The sequence below is a fragment of the Cyprinus carpio genome, chromosome A17 (genome assembly GCF_018340385.1).
Source record: "Cyprinus carpio isolate SPL01 chromosome A17, ASM1834038v1, whole genome shotgun sequence".
NCBI classification, from domain to species: domain Eukaryota; kingdom Metazoa; phylum Chordata; class Actinopteri; order Cypriniformes; family Cyprinidae; genus Cyprinus; species Cyprinus carpio.
In genome coordinates this window covers 20,020,752-20,042,150 of record NC_056588.1, presented here as the reverse complement: position 1 = coordinate 20,042,150, position 21,399 = coordinate 20,020,752, and the positions used below count along the sequence as shown (strand labels likewise).

The 21,399-nt window shown below is 37.4% G+C and overlaps 1 protein-coding gene across 2 annotated transcripts; it reads right to left on the bottom strand.

Annotated features, from left to right (window-relative positions):
- Positions 1 to 383: 383 nt before the first annotated feature.
- On the bottom strand, positions 384 to 20,078 carry LOC109085418 (autophagy-related protein 2 homolog B-like). Of its 2 annotated transcripts, none has more exons than XM_042774358.1 (43): positions 19,785 to 20,078; positions 18,538 to 18,727; positions 18,112 to 18,274; positions 17,641 to 17,793; positions 17,380 to 17,482; positions 17,130 to 17,292; positions 16,783 to 16,962; positions 15,882 to 15,978; positions 15,588 to 15,761; positions 15,350 to 15,501; positions 15,107 to 15,218; positions 14,768 to 15,011; positions 14,156 to 14,312; positions 13,953 to 14,045; positions 13,606 to 13,794; positions 13,236 to 13,509; positions 12,537 to 12,645; positions 12,224 to 12,431; positions 11,988 to 12,130; positions 11,730 to 11,887; positions 11,368 to 11,540; positions 11,110 to 11,257; positions 10,696 to 10,895; positions 9,015 to 9,095; positions 8,714 to 8,820; positions 8,221 to 8,313; positions 8,049 to 8,119; positions 7,890 to 7,966; positions 7,630 to 7,800; positions 7,294 to 7,426; positions 6,623 to 6,825; positions 6,173 to 6,402; positions 5,963 to 6,080; positions 5,364 to 5,555; positions 5,144 to 5,245; positions 4,958 to 5,036; positions 3,913 to 4,126; positions 3,547 to 3,616; positions 3,084 to 3,166; positions 2,870 to 2,991; positions 2,550 to 2,704; positions 2,244 to 2,393; positions 384 to 1,408 (listed from the first exon to the last, which is right to left on the bottom strand). In XM_042774358.1, exons 2-43 carry the CDS (start codon positions 18,697 to 18,699, stop codon positions 1,178 to 1,180), a joined length of 6,237 nt encoding a protein of 2,078 aa, XP_042630292.1. In that variant the 5' UTR covers positions 18,700 to 18,727; positions 19,785 to 20,078; the 3' UTR covers positions 384 to 1,177. The 2 variants fall into 2 exon arrangements, with proteins under 2 accessions (XP_042630292.1, XP_042630293.1); XM_042774359.1 differs by having other exon boundaries at positions 19,876 to 20,078.
- Between the last annotated feature and the right edge of the window lie 1,321 nt (positions 20,079 to 21,399).

Below are 21,399 nucleotides of genomic sequence, written 5' to 3'. Positions count from 1 at the left end.
ATATTAAATTAATAAAGCATATTTTTGGGGGGGACAGCTCACCCCCAAAAAATTCAAATCATCATTTACTCACCCTCATGTTACAAAACTGTATGAGTTTGTTGAACATAAAAGAAGATATCTAGAAGAATGTTGGTAACCAAACAGTTGCTGGTAGCCATTGACTTCTATAGTACAGGAAAAAAATACTATGAAAGTCAATGGCTACCAGCAACTGTTTGGTTACCAACATTCTTTTAATTATGTCTTTATGTTCAACATAAGAAAGAAGAAATTCATACAGGTTTGGAACAACACGAAGGTGAATTAATGTTGACAAAATTTTCTTTTTTTGGGGTGTGGGGGGGTTGAACTATCACTTTAAGTACACATCATGGCCATATTTGTTGTTATTTAATTTAAAGATTTTTTTTATTTTTTTACATTATAATAATGAGAATGTTTTTTTTTTCTTAAATGACTGTATTAAGAATGTGTGTGAGGGGGTATTAAAACAACAACAACAAAAAAAATGTAACAATCCTTAAATAGGTTTCATTCTTTATGCACAATGAATTTTTTCCCCTAGTGATTTTGGGGTGAAATTTTTTCCCCGACTTTTCATAGAAAGAGTCTCCCTTGCATCCAGCAAGTCACATCATTTTGAATTACAAGAGTTCAGTTGTAATGGACATATTTAAAACTGAATGATGTGAAAAACCTATTGTGCAGTAATCATGTTCCCCAGAAGACACTACACCATCTCAGAACAGATGTTCATATGATATTATTAAACTATGTCATGAAGGCACTACAAGGATGTTTAATACTGGAGCGAGAAGAGACACATCTAATTAAATCTACTCCAGCAGTAGCTGTGCGTCTCCAGTTTTGCGGCTTTTTGAGATACGAGTCTCAATGACTCCAGTTGCAGTAAATGTCAAGCACAAGTGCTGCTGAGAAAAAAGCTCCAGTCTTCCTCTGATACTTCATTTGGGGTTTAGACTTCTGCTACCACAGCCTTTAGTTGACACCAAGACACCAAAAGCATAAACAGAAAACTGGTCTCATATGGTCTTGACGAGCATTAACACACTAATAAAACAAAGCCAGCACACATATTGTAAGCTGACAGTCCAGAACGAATATCGATTTTGATGTAATGCAGGCCACCAGAGTAAATTTCAAAGAACATAGCTCACTCTTCCCCCAAGCGCCATTTCTGGGACTCTTCTTGACGTGCATCTGGGTGAATCTGGTTCCTCATGCCGCCCAGCACATTGGATGTTGCTTCTGTGGCAACGATAAGAGGTTTAACGACAGCTGGAGGAAGTTGTCGCAGAACTCCGCCCACAGCACCTGTCATGCCCCTCTGCTCATGCTCACGTGTCGCAGTGTCATAAATGGTCAGGGCTGTGTCAGTAATGCCCTAAAAACACACAATGCATTGAAACTATTTATAACAGTATACATCACATGTCAGTCACTCTTAAAGGGACAGTTCAACCAAAAATTACATCCTGGCATCATTTCCTTTCTCTAATGTTGTTCAAACCCATAAGAATCTTTAATACAGAAATTTAGATTTTTTTTTTGAATGAAAAAATGAATGAGATATTTCTGTCCCTCTATTGAAAGTTCATTCCAACAGTTGGTAAAGAAGTTCATGAAGTCATCATAAAAGCAATCCATTGGAATCAAGCAGTTTAATTTAACTTTTCAGAATTTTCATGATTGCTTTATATGATGACCAGATTTCATGTAGGCAGAATTAAATCAATCAAGCATGTTTGAGCTTTTGTTTACCACATTTGGTGTGCTCTGTGTATGTGCATTGATTGTTAATGTTTATATGCGAATAAAAGCACAAAATTAAATCTGTGCAACATGTAACGCAATCAAACTGTTGCATGGATTACTTTTACAATGTCTCTGTAGCTTGAAAGTTGTGTTTGAAAAACATTCAATGGAAGGAGAGAAATCTCTCAGGTTTCACTAAAAGTACCTTCATGTGTTAACGAAAACATGAGGGTGAGTAAATGACAGTTTTCAATTTCAGGTGAACTACCAACTTGAACTGGTATTCACATCCCATTTCTATAATGTAAAGCATTTCAGAGTGGTATTATTGAAAATGCTGATGGATTCTGCAATTGGGAACATGCTTTAAGAACGTAAATCAGGTTTGATTTCATGTTAACTTGCTTGGATTAAACATACAGGGCCCAAATATATATTATGTGTAGGGTACAACGTGCTCATACCTCTTTTACTACGCTGTATGCCTTTGCCACCCCCTCTCTCAGGTCCACTGGCTGATGGGCCAGACAGTAATGTGAGTACCGTTTAATCTTTTTGCATTCTTTCTCATCTGGCACTGGAGACACCATGTCGTAAGCCGTTTCAGCAGCAGCCTACACAAAACACACAGAACAGATCAGAAATCATTTGTTCATATACGGATAAGTACAGCAAATTCATTTTAATGTGACTGGTATGATGTTGCTGTTTGCCTTGCTTCAGGAGACACTTTTGCATTTATTTTTATGAACAGAGAGCAATCACTTCACCTGTATGGTTCGCACCATCCGATTGGTGAGCTCCAGAGCAGCCATTGCGGTGGAGGTTCCGAAGGAGGCGGTGCCTCGCTGAAAGCCACGAACTATTCTTCCATCCTTACGGTACTGCTCAATGGGCAGCCAAACCAGATCCCTAAAACCCTGAACTGTAGCAGCAACAGGAGAAAAACAGCTTAACACTGATCATGTAAATAAAGTCGTCACCTCTCAGATACATCAATATCAATATTTGGTCAATAGCACTTTACAAAAGAGCTACTTTTTATTTAGTTGTGGGTGAAACAACGTGTGTAAGAACGTGTTGTGCTAACCTAGCTGCACCAGAGAATGAATGGGCCCCACGCCTCCCAAAAGCCCTGGCAACTGGTTCTTCTTTATGTCATTCAGCCATTCATTAATGGCATATGAAAAGAGCTTGTCAACACCCAGTAATCTAGAAAAATAAAGAAATAATCTGGAATAAACTGGCTCAAATTTGTGAGGTGAACATAATAAACTTTTTTTTTTTTTAAATGTTATTCCTACCCTTGTCTGTAACACAGGCGCCGTAATTTAAGCTCTGAGCAATTCAGTTGTGTGAGTCCAATAACAATACCAGCAAATGTGCCCTGAGGAATAAGAAACAAAAATTTATTATAAAAAACAACACACTTAAATAAAATAAAACAAAAAAAAATAAAGAAAAAAATGCTATTTAATAATAAATTAAAAAAAATTTATTAATAAAATGCACAGCATAAAAAAAAAAAATACAATAGAAAAAAAAAATTAAAAAAAGAAGTATTATACAAATCATTAATATAAAAAGCTTTACACTGCTTGTGCTTGTTACACAAACAAACAAACACCACACAAAAAAAAAATACATAAAAACACATTTTACATAAGTAATACATCAGATTAATTTAATAAGGAATTCTAAATTAAATATGACGTTTCCCAAAAACATAAATAGTTTTTTTGACATTGGATTCTGTGGAGAGCTCACCTGCTCCATGGCCATGTGTTTTCCATGGTAGTCTAATCGAATTGGCACCTCTGAAGTGAATCTGAACTCTCTGGAAAATGACAAGTGTAAAATAAGTTCTGGATTACAGTTACTAATAAACTTACACCTAAAGAATTTGAAATGTAAATTGCTGTAGATCAGGGGTGTCCGATCCTGCTTCTGGAGGCCCACCTTCCAGGATAGTTTAGGTGTAGCCAGAATTAAACCCACAAGATCACCAGGATCACTAAAAACTTCCATGCAGGTGTTTTGGAGCTAAACTCTAGACGAAAAAGGCCCTCCAGGAGCAGTACTAGACACCTCTGTTGTGGATGGTTAAGAATACTCTCACTTCCTCTCACACACCTGAAGAATATGGGCTGGTCGGTGAAAGACGTGGAGGCAGTGTCTGTCTCAGCAGTGCTGTCTTGGCTGCTGGTGTGGACGAGGCTTGGACTGGCCCGGCTTTGTGTTGGCACTGAGATGATGGGCGCAGGGTCTTGACCCGCTGCACCGTTGTACTTGGAAAAATTGCAAGAAATCTCAGGGACAGGAGGCTTCTTCACTGACACATAGAACGCTACGACACAGATCAATAAATAGTTAAGCAGATGAAACAATTGCTTGCAGCAAATAATATCCGTTTCAAGATCTAGTGAGCAGCCTTGCTGTCCACTGTCTGCATTGGAGCATCAAACAAACAGAAGTGCACAGGAAACTCAACTTGGCCAACTCGACCACTGATTTCAATAGAAATGTATGCAAGCATATTCTATGATAACAACATGATAATCTAGTGTTGTGTAAAACATAACATTTTTAATTCAGTTGGTATATTTATCTAAGCTTTCAGTATTTAATTAAGTATACTGACAGTCGACTTTTCTTGAAATCTTGAAAAATGATTTATTTTTTATTTTTTTGAGATCTCCAACTTGTACCACCTAACTGCTTCAAGGTCATGCAGAAACACTAAAAATGAAAATGATAAAATATAATATAATTGAGTATTATTAATCTTTTAAAAATGCAAGAATTGATGTAGGTAACACAGCTGAATAAATATCTAACATCCTACTAAATAACTACAAGTTTATTAATAAGGGATTTGCATAACTATATTTGTTACTTATTGTATTCTAGTTTTGTGTATTGATTACTAAGATTACAGAATTAATAGTGTTGCCACAGAAACATATAAATTCAAGTCCACAGACATGAACAGCTATTAGTAGTAGTAATTCTGTTAATTACGACATGAGGAGAATGCAGCATATTTCCTTTTGGAACAGTCTTTGTGTCAAGAGTGCTTCTCCTGAATGTTGTCTAGGTAGGCAGCACACTCACTCACAGAGTTTGAAACTATGTTTTTTTTTAAGGTTCTCTGAGTATTTTGCATATTGACTGTTACCTTCCTGCTCTGGTGGAGAAAAGAGCTCAACTTCTGCTGCCAGACTGCTGAAGAAGTCCTTCAGGAAGAACAATGCATCCTGTACACAAGATGAAAATGAGGGGCTCCTGACATCTAGTCATCAGTTTGAACTATGCTTTTAAAAACATGATTCAGGGTGAGCTGTTGAACTGTCTTGTTCTGTACCTGATCAATGTTTAGCCGGAGGGGCATTAGTGACACACGTAGACAGCACTCCTGAGGCGCCTGTCCAGCTTCTGGACACATGTGCAGTGCTCTGACAGTCAACTGATACACACAGAAAACAAATACCCATTTCAGACTGCATCATTTGATACTTTAGAAACCATTCACACAACCTGTAGATTGTGTACATCATTATCTGTCTGTGTGTATTTGATCATACCATGTTGGAGTGAGCTTTCCTGGGCATCTCTTTACTGGAGTATAGATAGAGGAACTTGTTCATCATGGAAGAGGCCAGCCTGTCTCGTATCTCCAGATCCTGCACTGAGAACACCTGTCTGGACACCGGCTGCTCCTTCAAAACGCCTGCCTCTGGAGCCTTCTGAGGATACACCTCATGCTGGAACCGCACCTAATATAAGACATGAAGGATCGAAGAGTATTTGAGTTTACTGCTGAATATTCTGACAAAAGAGACAGCGTTGTTATCACTCAAATCAAAAAGCAAGCAAACAAAGAAACAAACAAACCCCTAAAACCATTAAAACCTTTCTGCAGTCCTTTTTTATGGAAAGGTGAATTAAAACCTGCAGAAACCCTGCTAAAAGTGAAATAAAAATACATTTAAATGAGGAACCTCATAAAGAAAATAATGCTAAACTAAAAATATACTAAACTAGAAAACTAAAACTGGACATATAAAAAAAATGATTAGAAATATTAGTGAAAACTTTAACAGTAGTGTATAAATAACACTGAACCAAGTTAATATACTGTGTATGTGGGCTGATGATTAAAATGCTAAAATGTTTCTCTGACCTTACTGAGCTGAATCTCCATCAGAACATCAGGGTTTCTGCCCCATCCTCCTCCAGCACGGGAGCCTCTTCTCACCTGTTTTACAGGAGTCTGTGATGGAGAGCTGTGAGGAGTGCACCTACACACACAAACATGCACTCTTAATACACACTGCAGTTTTTATAAGAAGCATGATTTTGAATCAGGAGTGGCCCAACTCCAAATATGCACCCTCGACTGCGAGCTGGTGATGAGGACAATGCTCCACCACAGAAGTCTTTTCCTCCATAGAGGTGCCACACTACAGAGATCTCTTTGATCAGGTATCTGATTTCCGGCACAGGGAAGTGAAGCGGACCCCTATTAGAGCTGCTGCCCTCCAGAGGCACACTGAAATGTTCTTCCCTCACAAGGATGGGTTCAGAGATCAGCTTCTTTACCACAGGCTCCTCATCCTTTTCCTAACAGACAAAACACTTTCATCAAGTGCTGCATACACTAAATAAGATTTTTATTTTAAGGAACAGTTCATCCAAATAATAAATAGTATCTTGAAATTCAGTCAGTTCCTAACACAAAAGGTATTGTAAGGCTTCAAAAGAACAAGAGCAGCGCATCTGTGATGCTTTTATTTGTGTAAAAGTTTCACTGCTTGACATATTTATGAAGTGAAGAGCTCACCGGTATTCTGGAGCCCGGCGTATCCAGGATGCAGAAGTCATCAGTGTCTTGGAGCAAAGAGGGGGCAGGAGGAGAGATGAGTGGGGAGTGCAGGGTTGGGTAAGTGGGATTTGGTTCCTGCCCCAGGTTTCCGCTCTCATCAGGGAAAAGGAAGAGATCAGATCGGGGCGGCTCATGATCATGTGAATGGTCTTCGTTAACACCTATACAAAACACAGGGAGATTCAAAGATGAGAAGTGTTATTTTAGTACTATTTTTACACTATAATAGTATTTATTAATATTTTCAATTAGCTTTTGTTTTTATATTTTCATTTTAGTTTTTGTAATTTTGTTATGTGCTTTTGTCATTTTTTTTTAAATACTTTATTTAAATATATAAATTGTTTTTTTTATTTCTATTAAGCTTTAATTTATTTTTATTTCAGTTTAATTCAAGTACTTCAACTTATTGTTTTAACTACTTATCGTTTAAGTTTATCTATTTATCTATTATTTTATTTCAGCTTTTAATAGGTTTTGTTTTAGTTAACAATAACAACACTAAATGTGAGACAGATTCAAAAAAAAAAAAAAAATAAAAAATAGGATGACGCATGTTTAATGTATGATTTTAAAACAAGCGCTAGACTGAAAAGTTTTGGAAAATAAATAAATAAATAAAGTCTGACCATCCTGTTGCGGCATATGACTCTGCAGGCTGTCGGTCTCTTCCATAGCATCACTCATCAGATCCTGAAGAATCTGCTGCTCTGCTTCAGGAAGCAAAGGTGCCTGAGCTGGTGGGCGACTCGCTGCTTCAGTCTGGCAAACATTAAACATCTTCAGTATGACACACCCACAAACAATAGCTCAAATGTACTAATAGCAACACAAGTAGCAAAACATCAAGTTTGTCTGATTATAATTACTTTGATAGTTTGACTTTAAATATTAATCATAATTGTATCGCTCATTATCGACGTTATTAAGAAACTCACAGAAAAAATTTTTTCAATTGAACCGACCTTCACCCTTTGTTTAGTGCTTCTGCGTTTAGCCTCCAGTCCAGAAGGGGGCAGTAGATCTCCATAGCTGGCTACATACTGAATAAGGTTCATGAGAGCGGCACAGGAGTCTGAACAGGTGCGAATGTGAATAACATCACTGGAGCAACGCAGCTCAAACCTTGGCTCCGTCTAAAGAGATATAAATGGCACAAGATAAAGACAGAACAGAAAGTCAGAGACTAGACAACCGTTTTTGTTTTAACGGAGGACTTTCATACCATTTTGCCATCTGGTCCTGGTTTGACTGCTGTGATCCTCAATTCCAGAGTCCCCATATCAACCACCTGGACATAGTCTGAAGGCACAAGAATAAGAAATGAAACCAGCATCCTTGGTTAACAGATTCTGAAACTGCACTGATGTGAAAGACTCCTCACCTCGTGCCAGATTAACAGACACAGCATTGATCTTGTCAGACAGAAACAATGCAGCTTCATCTAAAATGATTCTGTAAGGGAAGCAAGTATGAAAAGTATAAGAAAAGCGACTAGGAACTGTTCAATTACAGAAACAAAAAATGTCTAGAACTGATTAAATTTAAGCTTTTACCTCAGACTGGAGGAAGAATGATCTAAAGACACACTGCTAGAGATGCTGAAGGTCTCCACGGTCAGCAGAGATCTCACAGGCAAATACAACGGTCTAGAAAGAGAAAACTACTGCTTAGATCCAAACGGTCTTACAAAAGAAAAGCACAATGAATACATTCAGTGCATAAGGACTGAGGATTAAATACTAAGAAACTAACATCTACTAACTAAACCAAGTTGTATTTGTTTTAAATCACGAACAACTTTTACAGCCAAGTTTGTTACGTCCTAAACAAAAACAAATATGTTGTTCAAAAATTAGACAAAAGTATTTGGACACATTTTGGTGAAGTTAGTTCTGAGCTTCATTTCTTTGCAGATGCCACTTGAATGAAATGCAATGAAATTTCATTGAATTCCGTTGTAAGTCTCCAAACCATTTTTTGAGGCATTATTTATCTCTTTAAATACTGGATTGATGTAACGGGGAAGATTATAGCTAAATGTATCACCTGTAGTCCAGCGAGCAGCTCCACAGATGCAGGTGGAGGGTGGACACAGATGATGGGGGTGAGTAGCCAAGCACCGGCTCATCTGACACATTTAAAAAGTCGACTATCTACAGGGAAAAGACAAACCGCAATGTTTAGCATAGATTAATGAACTACAAGTCAGCTTTGTTATTAACTGATTCAACAACTCTCATTTATCTTTACACCTTTTTGAGATGTCCACAAGCCCACTTTAAAAGTACATTTTAAAAGACGCTTTTCTTTTATGTGGTTTGCATGAGGTTTTTATATGTTTTATTACCTGGTCATACCAGCCCAGGCTTGAAGGCACCACTCTGTGCTCCAGTGTAACTCCCCTCATGCCAATGGCTATGAGAAACTCCTGAAAGTACAGGAAGATGTTCAACAGATCCAGTTACAAGTTTATATAACACAAACAGAACAGAAATGTAAGATTTTTAACATTTTTTGAAAACGTTTCTTCAAAAATATAGTAAAACATTAATACTATGAAACATTACACCAATTTATAAAAACTGTTTACTATTTTTAACACATTTAAAAATGTAATTCATTCCAACAATGGCAAATCTATATTATCAGCAGCCATGACTCTAGTCTTCAGTGTCACGTGATCCTTTAGAAATCGTTCTAATAGGCTGATTTGCTGCTCAGAAAACACGTTATTATTAGTATTTTGAAAACAACTGTGCTTATTGATATTTTTTCAGGATTCTTTGATGATACACAGTTCAAAACAAAAAACGGATCGCAGACTTATAAGTGCATTACTGCCACCTATCTCTCAAATGGACCATTAACACTATCTACAAAAAGTTGTTAAAAGTGTTAATGGTCAATTTGAGAGATAGGTGGCAGTAATGCACTTATAAGTCTGAGATCCGCCATAAAGCAAGAAGAAGAAGATGATGCAGGCTGCTGTGAAGCGCGTTCACAAGAGTTCTAACAGTTCAGAAATTGCGTGAATCAGAGGTAAAATCAGAGGTTTCTTGCACAGACCAATCATTTTGTGTCATTACACATCAATATATCGTCACGAGCCGCAGGGTTTAATTTGGATTTTTCTGTGCATGTTTTTTTTTTCTCTCATAGATTCTGTTACCCTTACCAAGCACTGTACGACTGAGAGACTGCAACGGCTGAAGTTAAAAAAAAATCATTATTTGTGTTCTACTGAAGAAACAAAGTCACCTACATCTTGGATGCCCTGGAGATAAGCAGATGAACATCAAATTTTCATTTTTGAGTGAACTACCGCTTTATGGGGCTATTTACACAAAAACGTTTTCAGTGAAGAATGGGAAACTTTTTATGCGTTTTGCATGTTCGTTTACACGACAACAGCGTTTTGAGGACTGAAAGCATATTTTTAAAAAATGTTTCAAAGTGTACGTTTTTGAAAATGCCACCGTCATTGTTTCCGTGTAAACACCTAATACGGGACTCTTTGAAAATGGTGATGTCATGCACATGCGTAGTACATGTTAGGTATGTAGACATTCACAGTACGTGTCGATTTTAAAGGCAAGAGAGAACAAACATACACAACAATGGAGAACATGGTACTGTTGTTGCTGCTCAAGAGTTTGCTAACGCTTCTTCAGCACAGTGTGGATTTACTTCACCAAAATTACAACCAACAGCGGAGACGCATCATATACAACATATAATTGTCATTTCCCTACAGGATTACTAGCAAGGTGACAGCGCCAACTACTGGCCTGGCAAACGTAATACAGCGTTTTTGGCCGTTTTTACGGATGTGTTTATACGTGAAATTTTTTTAAAACCGCAAGTGAAAATCTTTTCCATTTTTGACTACATCGTTGTCATGTAAATGTAGCCTAAGTCATCCTAAATAAAAGTATTCATTTTATTTATTTTTTAATCTTACTAACTCAAAGTTTTTATACGGTATATTGTTTTGAACAGCATTTATCTAGGGCAATTATTTGTTTTACCTTGACATTGCGCTCTGTGTTGTGCAAAGAAATTTTAACAGCGACAGACAGCATGCTATGGGGTTCCAAACTGAGCCCCTCAGAGGGAGATGTCCTTTCTGGGGCAGATTCAGATGCATACATCACAGGCTCCAACCAATGAGGACGCGTCCTGCAGGGCAGATTAACACTCCACTCAGGGGCATCTCCATCCACCGTGCCTGAGGAATTAAATATACCATGATGTTATAAAACAAACACCAAAAATAAATTTTTATTTTAATGATATTGAAAAAATGATATACACTAAAATATATAGATGTATGACCACAATTAACAATTAACAATAATATAACCAGGTATCTGCACAAACCATCATATAAAATGATTGAAAAAAAATAACAGGTTAGACAACAAAGACATGTTTTTGTTTACCGTGGTGATAGAGGCAGGCCTGAGACGTGTGGAAGCAGACATAATGCTGGTCTTTGTAGCCTTCATGCTGCGTCACACCAAACAGCGTCCCATTTTTTACCTCCATCCAAAATTCACCATGTTTTTTTGGTAACACAGTATTATCATCCTGTTGGAAATATTAGCATTCATTACATACGACTATGTAAGTTGCTTATACTACTTGGCTAGATAATGACTCAATATTGAAGCACTATCTTTGCAATACTGATGTTATACCTTTAGCTGTGTGTGCAGAGCCAGCAGGCCGTGGTTAACAGACAGTACGATGGAAAATAGGCTCTGAGAGTTCTTAGGCTGCATCTTACTCCTCTTCTTCCTCCTGTTCCTATAACCCAGTTCAGCAGGAGTGTAATACTGCAGGATTTCTTCCTCAGAACCACTCTCTTCCTCTTCACACATATAATGTGAAAAAATTCAGAACAAATGACCAACAGACACAGCATGTCAGATGAAATTAATACCTGAAAACATCTTTCCAAAACAAAGTCCTGGCATTATTATCAAATAGTATGTTCATGCATGTTCATTCAAGACTGATGTGAAATATTCAAGTGAGCAGAAGGGGAAATGTTCTTTACCCTCAGGGCCAGCAGATCTGAACTGACTGAAGCTGTCTTTACTGTACGTGTTAATGAGTTGACTGGCTACAGACAGACCCACCCCATATGGGATGTTCTCCACTGTCTCTACTGGAGATGGAGCAGTGGGTTCCCATAGCAGCAGGTCATTATTAATCCTGGAAAGAAAAGAGCTCATTGCTACAGAAATTCAATAGAATTGTGTATGATGCACATGTAGATTTCTAAGCTGTGACGTTTTCTTCATGCATTAATTACCTGTTGTGTAGTTTTTCATAAAAGTCTTTATTGGGCAAAGCGAGCTGCACATTGGGGAAAAACAGCTCAAGGATATAGCGGGAGTTGCTCATGGTTTTCTCCTGGAATTCCGTCATTTCCACCACGTCTCCTGGGATGACCATTTCATGAGGCGTAAAGTTATTACCCATAATTAATCACAACCGATAATTAATAAAATGGTCACTCAATTTAGGAGACAATGAAAATCTCTATACCTCCTCATTCTCATACATGACACGCCGTGAGGAAAAGGGGGATGGCTCAGGTTTGCCAAAATCACACACATCCTTCAGGGAGTGAGCAGCTCCTTCTTCTTCCTCCTCTTCCTCTTGTGAGTGACCGTCCGCTTCTTCCTCCTCTTCCTCAGCTGTTACACGCTCTAAGATGGAGCGCACAGCCATGGGGTTCACCTTCAGAACCACTCTGAACGGGAGCAGAACATTTTAGTTTCTGTATCTTGATGAATTTTATCAGTAAAGATCCATAGAATGATCATGAACAAAACAGGATACAGAGAGCACACCATACCTGGGCCAGTCGAATTTGCCACAGTCGGAAGATGTCATGTCCTCCTCCATGGTGTTAGCGACTCGTAAGAACCTGGCTGCGGGATGATCTTTGTCTTCTTGGAATGATCCTAGTGTAATAGAAAAGACATTGTATGATTAACAGTGTGTTAAAATACAAGTGTATAAAAGCCAAAAGCTTTGCTTAGAAATTGAATTTAAAAAATGGTTTTGTATTTCGTATCTGCAATATATAATAACATAACTGTAATATTTGTACAAACATCACTTATTCATGTTTTTAAAAATATAGCATGAATTGCTGTTGTTATCCTGTCTTGCTTTTTTTTTTGCACACTGAATTAGCTTTTTCTTTTTGGCATGAATAATTCATTGGCGCCATTATACTGTAAAGAAAGTCATGCTTGTGTTGATTCTTCTGCACAGACCACAAAAAAAAACAAAAAAATTATCAGGAACATTCAGGAAATGTAAATCTAATTTGCATTAAATATGCTTTACTCTTTTTAGAAGACAAGTAGTAAAACAAAGTGCATAACAGTTACTCTGCATCCTGTATATGGGGAACGACTGCAGAGGAACATTCAAAACTCATTTAAAACCTATCAGCCAGTTTCCTTGTCTCTTAGAATAAACTGATTATGCAAAGATGCAAGATTATTTTTATGCCTTGATCAGGATTCTGTCTGTAAATGAGTACCATTGAGCTCCTTGAAAGTGAGCTCCATCTTAGTCTGTTCTGATGAGTTTCCTCCAGTGAACTCTGTCTTGAGCTCCAGATCTTCCAGCTCCAGCTGCAGCAGCTCTTTCTGCAGGGACTTCTTAAACCAGGGGCCCCTCTCTTGATCCGAGCGCAGGTCTGGAATTGGAAACCTCACCACTAGCACCAGTAGAGGTGCATTTATTGACACAGACACATGGCAGTGTGCTGGGGTACGACTATCATCCAGGAAGACCTCTGCGAAAGCCTTGTGTGTAAGGGAAACACACAACCACAATAAGATGCAAAGTGACATAAAAACAAATGAAAATAAATTAAGTACAGAGAGATAGTCGCTAATGTTTCTCACCAGACTGACATGTTTATTGTAGGAGGTATACATGTGAGACGCCATCATCTCCGTGGTAACCAGTTTCTGAGGCTGAAGTAAGGAGTTGAGCCTGTCCACAATGCTGACATCACACTCTGAGCGCACTTTACCCAGCTCCACTTGTAATTCTGCCCTACGAGGTATAGTACTCAGACGTACCTGCCCGCCCTGATGAAAAAGAAAATGCTGGATCATGTTTACTGTCTGCAAGTAGCTAAATTTGTGAATTATTTGAAGTATAAATAAAGGTTAAAAAAAATTATTTTATTATGAAAAAGTACTCTCATCAGCACCATGCAAGACATTGAAATACTTCAGGAAGTTACCTGCGGGCCTCTGCGTTCTGTTAGTTTGTAGAGTAAATGTAGGCATATAGGAGGAGGAGAATCACTACTGGCTGAGACATCGAATGTAAGAAGCTAATGTTTGACACACGAAACAAATATCATCATTATTATGTAAGAGAGAACTATTCTGTGCATTTATAATGTTTGTAAATAAATAAACAAACAAACAAACAAAAAAACACCTCGGTGTACTGGATTCCACTCTGTGTAGTGTTGCTGTCAGTAGAGTAAAGGCATTCCAAAAGCTCCATCTGGCTCAGAGAGAGATCTGTGTTTAACGTACGTACACTGGAACCTTGACAGTGCTCGTATGTCACCTTTAATCCCTGACCAATGAACCTGAAGATAAAGAAAAATGCATTTTACATTACCTTAAAATACAAAAAAAACTCAAATACGCATAGGTTAAGTATAGAGTACCACAAGGCTCTGTCTTAGGTCCTTTTTTTGTTCTCTTTGTACATGCTCACCTTAGGATATGTGACTTTAACTTTTGATTTCATTGTTATTCTGTTAAACCACAAGTTTAAATTTCCTATGAGAGTTAAAAGATTCAGTTTTCCCGGTCAATGGTGCAAAGTTATTGCTGTCCCACCTCTCTCATCTCTGACATCCCTGATATCCAATGTCAGCCACTCAACTAAACGATGTTTCCCTGACCAATGTCCTGAAAATGTCTCAGAATGCACTCCAGACTTAAAATGGAATTATTGATATTTAAAAGAAGGCTGGTAACAAAATATTACACCACCATTTCTATAATATTCTGTATTTAATTTTAAGTGAAAGCTTACCTGAGATGATCATGTGGACAGGCTTCATCAAAGACAGTTCGTGATTGCAGGAAACTTCCAGCAGGAAGCTGATTTACAGACAGAATACGGAAAAACTCTGAAGCCATTGGTACAAGATGGCTGCGGGAGGAGTCTGGAGGTGGGAGGGGGTCAATATGGAGGACAGACAGGCAGAGACTGCCCACTGTGAGCCTGAGAACCAGCTCAGGCCTGGACTCATCACAATGGCCTTTAGATGGATGAGCTAGAGATCACACATAGGGTAGAGTTATTATTGATTAACATTATTATTATTGGTCAACAATTACCATAAATCATAAAGCTGATAACGGGACATACATGTCTGCCGGAGCAATTTATGAGTAAGCTGAGAATCTCTGGAGAGATGTGGCATCTCATTTGTCTGCTTCTCCTTCTGTCTAGGAACATCCATGAACTCGTCCCACACCGTCTAAGCAATGTGTCAAAAAATGTTTTGCACTTGTAATATCATAATGAGCCAATGAACTATGACATAATCGATCATTGAACACTACTTTTAAAACACGGAATTAAATGTTAAAGTGAGAAATGGTGACCTACGGCTACATTTCCAGAGGGCGACTCCCCCAGGGAGGCGGAGTAGTTGCTATTTACAGACAAATCTAGATCCACAGTGGGTGGATCCCCAAGAGGAGGCAAAGATGATAGACTGTGTGACATGTCCATATCAGCCATGGAGAAAAAGACATCCTCTGTCCAAAAAAGAAACAGATTAAATATGTATTTAGAGATGCAAAAACAGAATGTACAATTAAAAGATTTGCTGTGCTAGACCAACCTCTACTGGACACTGTTCTCGTGGTCTGGCTTTCAAACAGGTCCTGGTCAGTGGCACCTGTAATGGTGTCTTTCTTCAGGCAGCGGTTGAGCTCCATGTGGAGGCGATACTCATCCTCTTGCTGCATGGGCCGACTCTTCCTATCCTTTCCTATAGCAGCCCACTCCTGTACAGCTGTATACAAGCAATATAACAGAAGCAGTCGTCACATTCATTGGAAACAATTTATCACCAATTTTATTTAATGAGGAAACCATATTGGAAAATTATATATGAATAGATAAAAAATGTCACCTGAGCTAGAGAAAACCCCAAACATGTCCAGTAGGAGGTGAACTTGTTGTGGTGAAAGCAGCATGATTAGCGAATCAAACTGCCCATCAATATCCAACTGTGAAAAGACCAGTCATTAAAATGTATCATTAAAAAATAAATCATGCCTTTTGTTGTGACTAATCCATTCAGAAATACAGTTTAATTGGAAAATTAAAAGACAAATTCAGATTTTCAATCAGCTTTGCATTGTTACAATGCAGGTAATATATGTAAACAAATAATGTGTACTCTTTATATGTGTTCCTCTGTGCACCCAGATATCCCAGGTTATTTGTCAGATAAAAATCAGACAGATTAAGCAAATCACATAATTTTGGGTTATACTGTGGTCTTTTGACAGTCCTGGGCTTTTGTTAAATTACAGATTGAACTTCCGCATTTGTTTCCATCTTTTGTCGGATCGACAGGAGTGCGTGCCAAAATCAAGCTAAAAAAGGGAAGGCTACAGCCCTTTTTTTTTTGGTTCCTCTAGTTGTGTAGCAACAATTTTTTCAGTTTCTACTGCACAGATAGCCAAGTTTTATTAAAAGCCCATCTTGTTAGTGGTCCCCTTTAAGAAACAGCTAAAAATGTATGAATGTCAAAGCATTAGATAATAAATTATTACACAAAGTGAAATTCAATTTAAAGAAATACACAAAAAGTTTGTTATGCTCTAATTCATAAAGCAATAGAAATATTGTTAAAAATTAAAACAAAAAGCATTTAAATACATTCTGGTTGTCAAACATAGTGGAACACATTCATTCAAGAACTTATCATTTCAAAAAAGGAAGCTAGGCTAACCTGTGCAATACCTTTATAGAAAGAAAGAATTAAAATAACTGTATATTTGTAACTGTGTGGTATATGTACCCACCTTAGCTCCGGGCATGGCTTCATTTTGCTTCAGAACCACGGACAGATCCAGTTTACCACAAAGGCAGCCCACCTGCACTGGCTCAAAAGGTGTACTGGAAGACACAGGTTCTGGGAACTGAGGGTGAGGCTCACAGATGATTTTTGGGTTCCAACTCGGTGAAAGCTTGGGTTCAGTTTCCTTTAATAATGTATAAAGAACATATGTCTTCGCAGGCTTTGCTGAACAGCAACAAAAAATGTTTTTTCACTTGAAGCTGTTGTACTGCTATAGTGTCAAGTTAGGCTGAGGTTGCACAACTAAACTTGTGCAAGATGATTTTTGGTTACAGCAGAATAGATACTTACTGTTTGAGTGGGGGATGATTTGAGGCCGGCACGTGCTGATTCTGAAAACTCATCCCAGAACACATAGGCACCTTCCAGAGTGAGGTTTTTATGTGCAAAGGTAGTGGGCTGATGGATATTGACACTGGAGCCCTCCTCCACACTCTCATCACAGTAAACCATCCTAAATATCAAAAAACATACAGACAGTGTGGTGATGATTCAAAAGAAAACATATCATGTTGTAGTGTTCCAGAACTCCAGAACGTACTTATTGATTCGGAGTTCAAGAGCAATGCCAGTTTTAGAATTTTCAGGAACGTGTTCCATCCGCAGGACAGTATCCACAAAAGTGACCTTGACTCTCCTCAACACTAACAGAGAGAACAGGGAAAGGATCAGTCATTGACAGAAAATAACTGAAAGACAAAATCTGATTTAGCAATAAAACAAACAGGCAATCAATCAGTCAATAAATAAATAAACAAGTCTTACAATTAAATGACTTCATGGTCTACAGGAAGAGGTATACCTGTCTCAATAGTCTCGGCAAACTTTTCCAGACCCTCCAGAGGTTGCAAGCTCTCTCCCTGATCATCAGTGAGTCTTTGGCTTAGACACTCTTTGGCCAGCTGCATACTGCTGGTCATGAAGCTGGACCAGCACATGGGCTCCATGCCTGATGCAAAAAAGATTTACATTACGATAGGCATAAACAACATTAAATTTGTACATCTTTATTTTTTATATTTGACTTTGCACATTTTAATTTAAATGTCATAATCACATCTCCCCTTTCTTCAACATATCATCATATTATCATTAGACTGAAAAATAGATCCTTAAACAGTATACAATATAAACAATCAAATACAAATATATAAGGAAATATTGCAAATGAGAATAAACTGAATTTTTGAATGCTTAGCATTGCAATCAAAACTTGTTTAAAAAAAATTATGAGGTCATTTAAAAAGATTTCAGTTTCAAAAATGCTTCCTACCCATTCGAGGTCTTGGCCTGAACACCATCTCCAAGCCCCTCACTTCCAGTGCGCAGTTGTCCTGGAGCAGCGAGGCCCATGGCACAGTGAGAGAAATGGCCTGGATGAAGCCCTCACTCACCTCAAATGGAGCATCCACAGACTCCAGGATCTCATTCAGGGACTGAAGACAAATTAAATATTAAAGTAAACGAAGGAAAATTGTGAACATCTTTTTTGATGATTGCTTGGGGATAAGTTGAAAATACTATTAAGAAAATCACCCTCAGTTATATCCAGAAATAAAATGTCAGATTCCATTAGTGCAGGAATCAGATAAAAGATCTTTAATCAAAATTTTGTTTAATTAAGTGTTCAGCTGAGTCAGTTGCATGGTATGATTTTGGAATCAAAAAGGGTTCGACAGCACAATTGTACAGAACTTACCCATTTGTCCAGCGGCACTTGAGCAAGTGAGCCCGTGCCTTGATAGAGGTCCAGACTAAGCTGGTCCAAACTGAGCTTCTCCTGGAGGAAATTACCAAGATATCGATGCAGCAGGTACCTGCAGGCCCGCTTCTTAATAGACTCAGAAAATGGCCATGGCATCTTGACTGGCTCTTGGGTTCAGTGTGTACTGAAACAAATGAGGACATTCAAGGCATTAAATGCCACTTTTTCCCATCAGTGTTATTTTAGTATCATTGATACACAATTATAGTTTTTGTAAATATTTTGAATTAGATTATATTTTAATTTTTTCTTCATTTAATTTGAATAATTTTATTATTTTTTATTAGTGCTTTTTAACTTTGTCTATAAAGTATTTCTTAACTTTTATTTAGTTTTAGTTATTTTTGTACTTAAGCTAAAGAATATGAAAAAATAAATGAGGTTTTATATATATATATATATATATATATATATATATATATATATATATATATATATATATACTTTATTACTTTTCAATTAACAAAAAAAGTAAAGTTTAGTTTAAGTTAATGATAATAACTCTGATTCCCCTTTAACATTAAGTTTGCATTAAGCTGGAACAGAATACATTAAAGATTGACCGTATATAAAATACATACACACAAGTGTCAGAAATCCTTTTGAAACTGATAAAAAAAAAAAAAAGTAAACTTGACCCTGACATTGTTTTGCTGAAATCACCCACAAAATGATTCAGTGAAGAGTTGTTGATGACAATGATTCAGGATAAATACACATTCTGCCTCTAGCTGAATAATGCTGACCTCCAACTGATGTGGCTGCCAGAACAAATGACATATGCATAACTAATAATTCAATACTGATGCAAAGGACTTCAAGAGCCTGAGATTACTTTGGCAAACCCATCAATTCACAGCAAACGACTGGCATTAGCTCGGTTATTCAATGTGTGTACTCTAGTACAGCATCAGAAAGCCTGGTTATGATGATAAGATCATTTTAAATGACATGCAGTTGTGTTTATTTGTCTGACATGACTGACGTTGCTGTCTGGCCCGAATCTACAGATACTATGTTATATAGTGACCACCGGTGTTTGCGCAATTCTTAGTGAGTTTGTTTGGCAGCAAACAATTGACAAATCATGGAGTCACGCTGCACAACAGCAAAAAAAGAAGGGGGTTACAATTTGTCCGTCTCTGCTGTGGTCATTCAGAATCAGAATGACAATAACTTACCTGTATTACAAAACAGCTGACTAACCGTTGCTCCTTGACTTAGGATGAACTAGCATGCTGGCTAAACACAATCCTTCATGCTTTCATTCACCTTTATCAGTTCAGCTGAAGCATCGCTCAGTAATAACAGCTATGTTAAACTGAAGATGGTAGTCCTCGTGCGGATTATGAGTGGTTGTCGGGTCGTGTTGAAGCAGCATCTCTGTTTGTCTGCTTATAAGGCTAAATGATTATGTGTTTACAAACACGCTCGTGACTGCGCACTCTCGCGCGCGCCGCTCCACGCGGTGTGTTCACGAGCATCCGCTCTGCGCAGCTACTACACAGCTCATCCTTTGTGTGTGTGTGTGTGTGTGTGTGTGTGTGTGTGTGTGTGTGTATATATATATATATATATATATATATATATATATTATATATATATATATATATATATATATATATTATATATATATATTTATATATATATATATATATATATATATATATATATATATTACATTATGAATCCAGTAAATTTTTATTGGTGATTTTCAGTAGCAACACTAGTGGACAAGCAAGTGATGTCACAATTGGAAAATACTTAATGCTATGATAAAGAAAAATAGTCAAATGTAAGAAAATCACACGACGTTATAAAATGTAATAAAGTTAATTAAATGTATAGAGTTCTTTGGACTGTAACTGGTGTTATTTGTGGAAAATAAAGAATTCACTAGAAGCCCCTCCGCCCCCAAAGCGCGCACATCCACCCGCACAATTTGTTACGTAAGGACTTTAGCTGTTTGCTTTGTATTATCATATAAATAACACATTTACGTATTATTATATTTTGAAAAATGTTTTTCAAAAAAAGAAATTAGATAATATAATATTTATCTGAACGGTTACTCGGAAGCAGCAATGCGTAAAGGCTGCGCATAATTGACGCGCGTGAGTACTAGCCGGTGTTGTGCCGAAAACTGTGACCAGGGGTCGCTGTTCAGCAAATGCTCGCGCGGGAGCGCGCACAGTTAGATTAGAAGCTGAAGCGGAATGATCAGCGGCAGAGGAGCTGAGCCGTGCTGTAAAAGATGTTTCATGAATTTATACTAGAGAAAATATCCATTGGACAAACTAGATATTGTCACGAGCATCTAAATGCTTATATAGAAAAGAAATTAAATATTAATGGTGCTGCTGTCTGCTAATATGTTAGCCTACTAGAATGGTTTCCTTATGAGATATTTAGTGCTTATTATGTATAACATATTCTGATTATCTGATAAATGTAGGTATTTATTCTTATTACTGTTTACTTTAATTACCCAATAATGTTGGAGATAGGAGACAGTTTGCTGCTTATGATGCAGTCACTGAATCTGACAAGTAAAAAATCTTCGAAATGTTACCACACTTTATTTCATAATAACTGACTATAAATGTTTAATAAAGTGTGATGTCCAAGATTTTCTTCTTTCTGTTTTATATAAATAAAGCATGCTGATCAGATATTGATATTTATAGATACAATAGGGTCCGACAGGTTAAATTTTTAAGCTGTTGAAATGTGTTACCCCTCTTTATTTCATGCAGGTGACTAATGTTTAATAAAGTAACTCGTGATGTTTCAGCT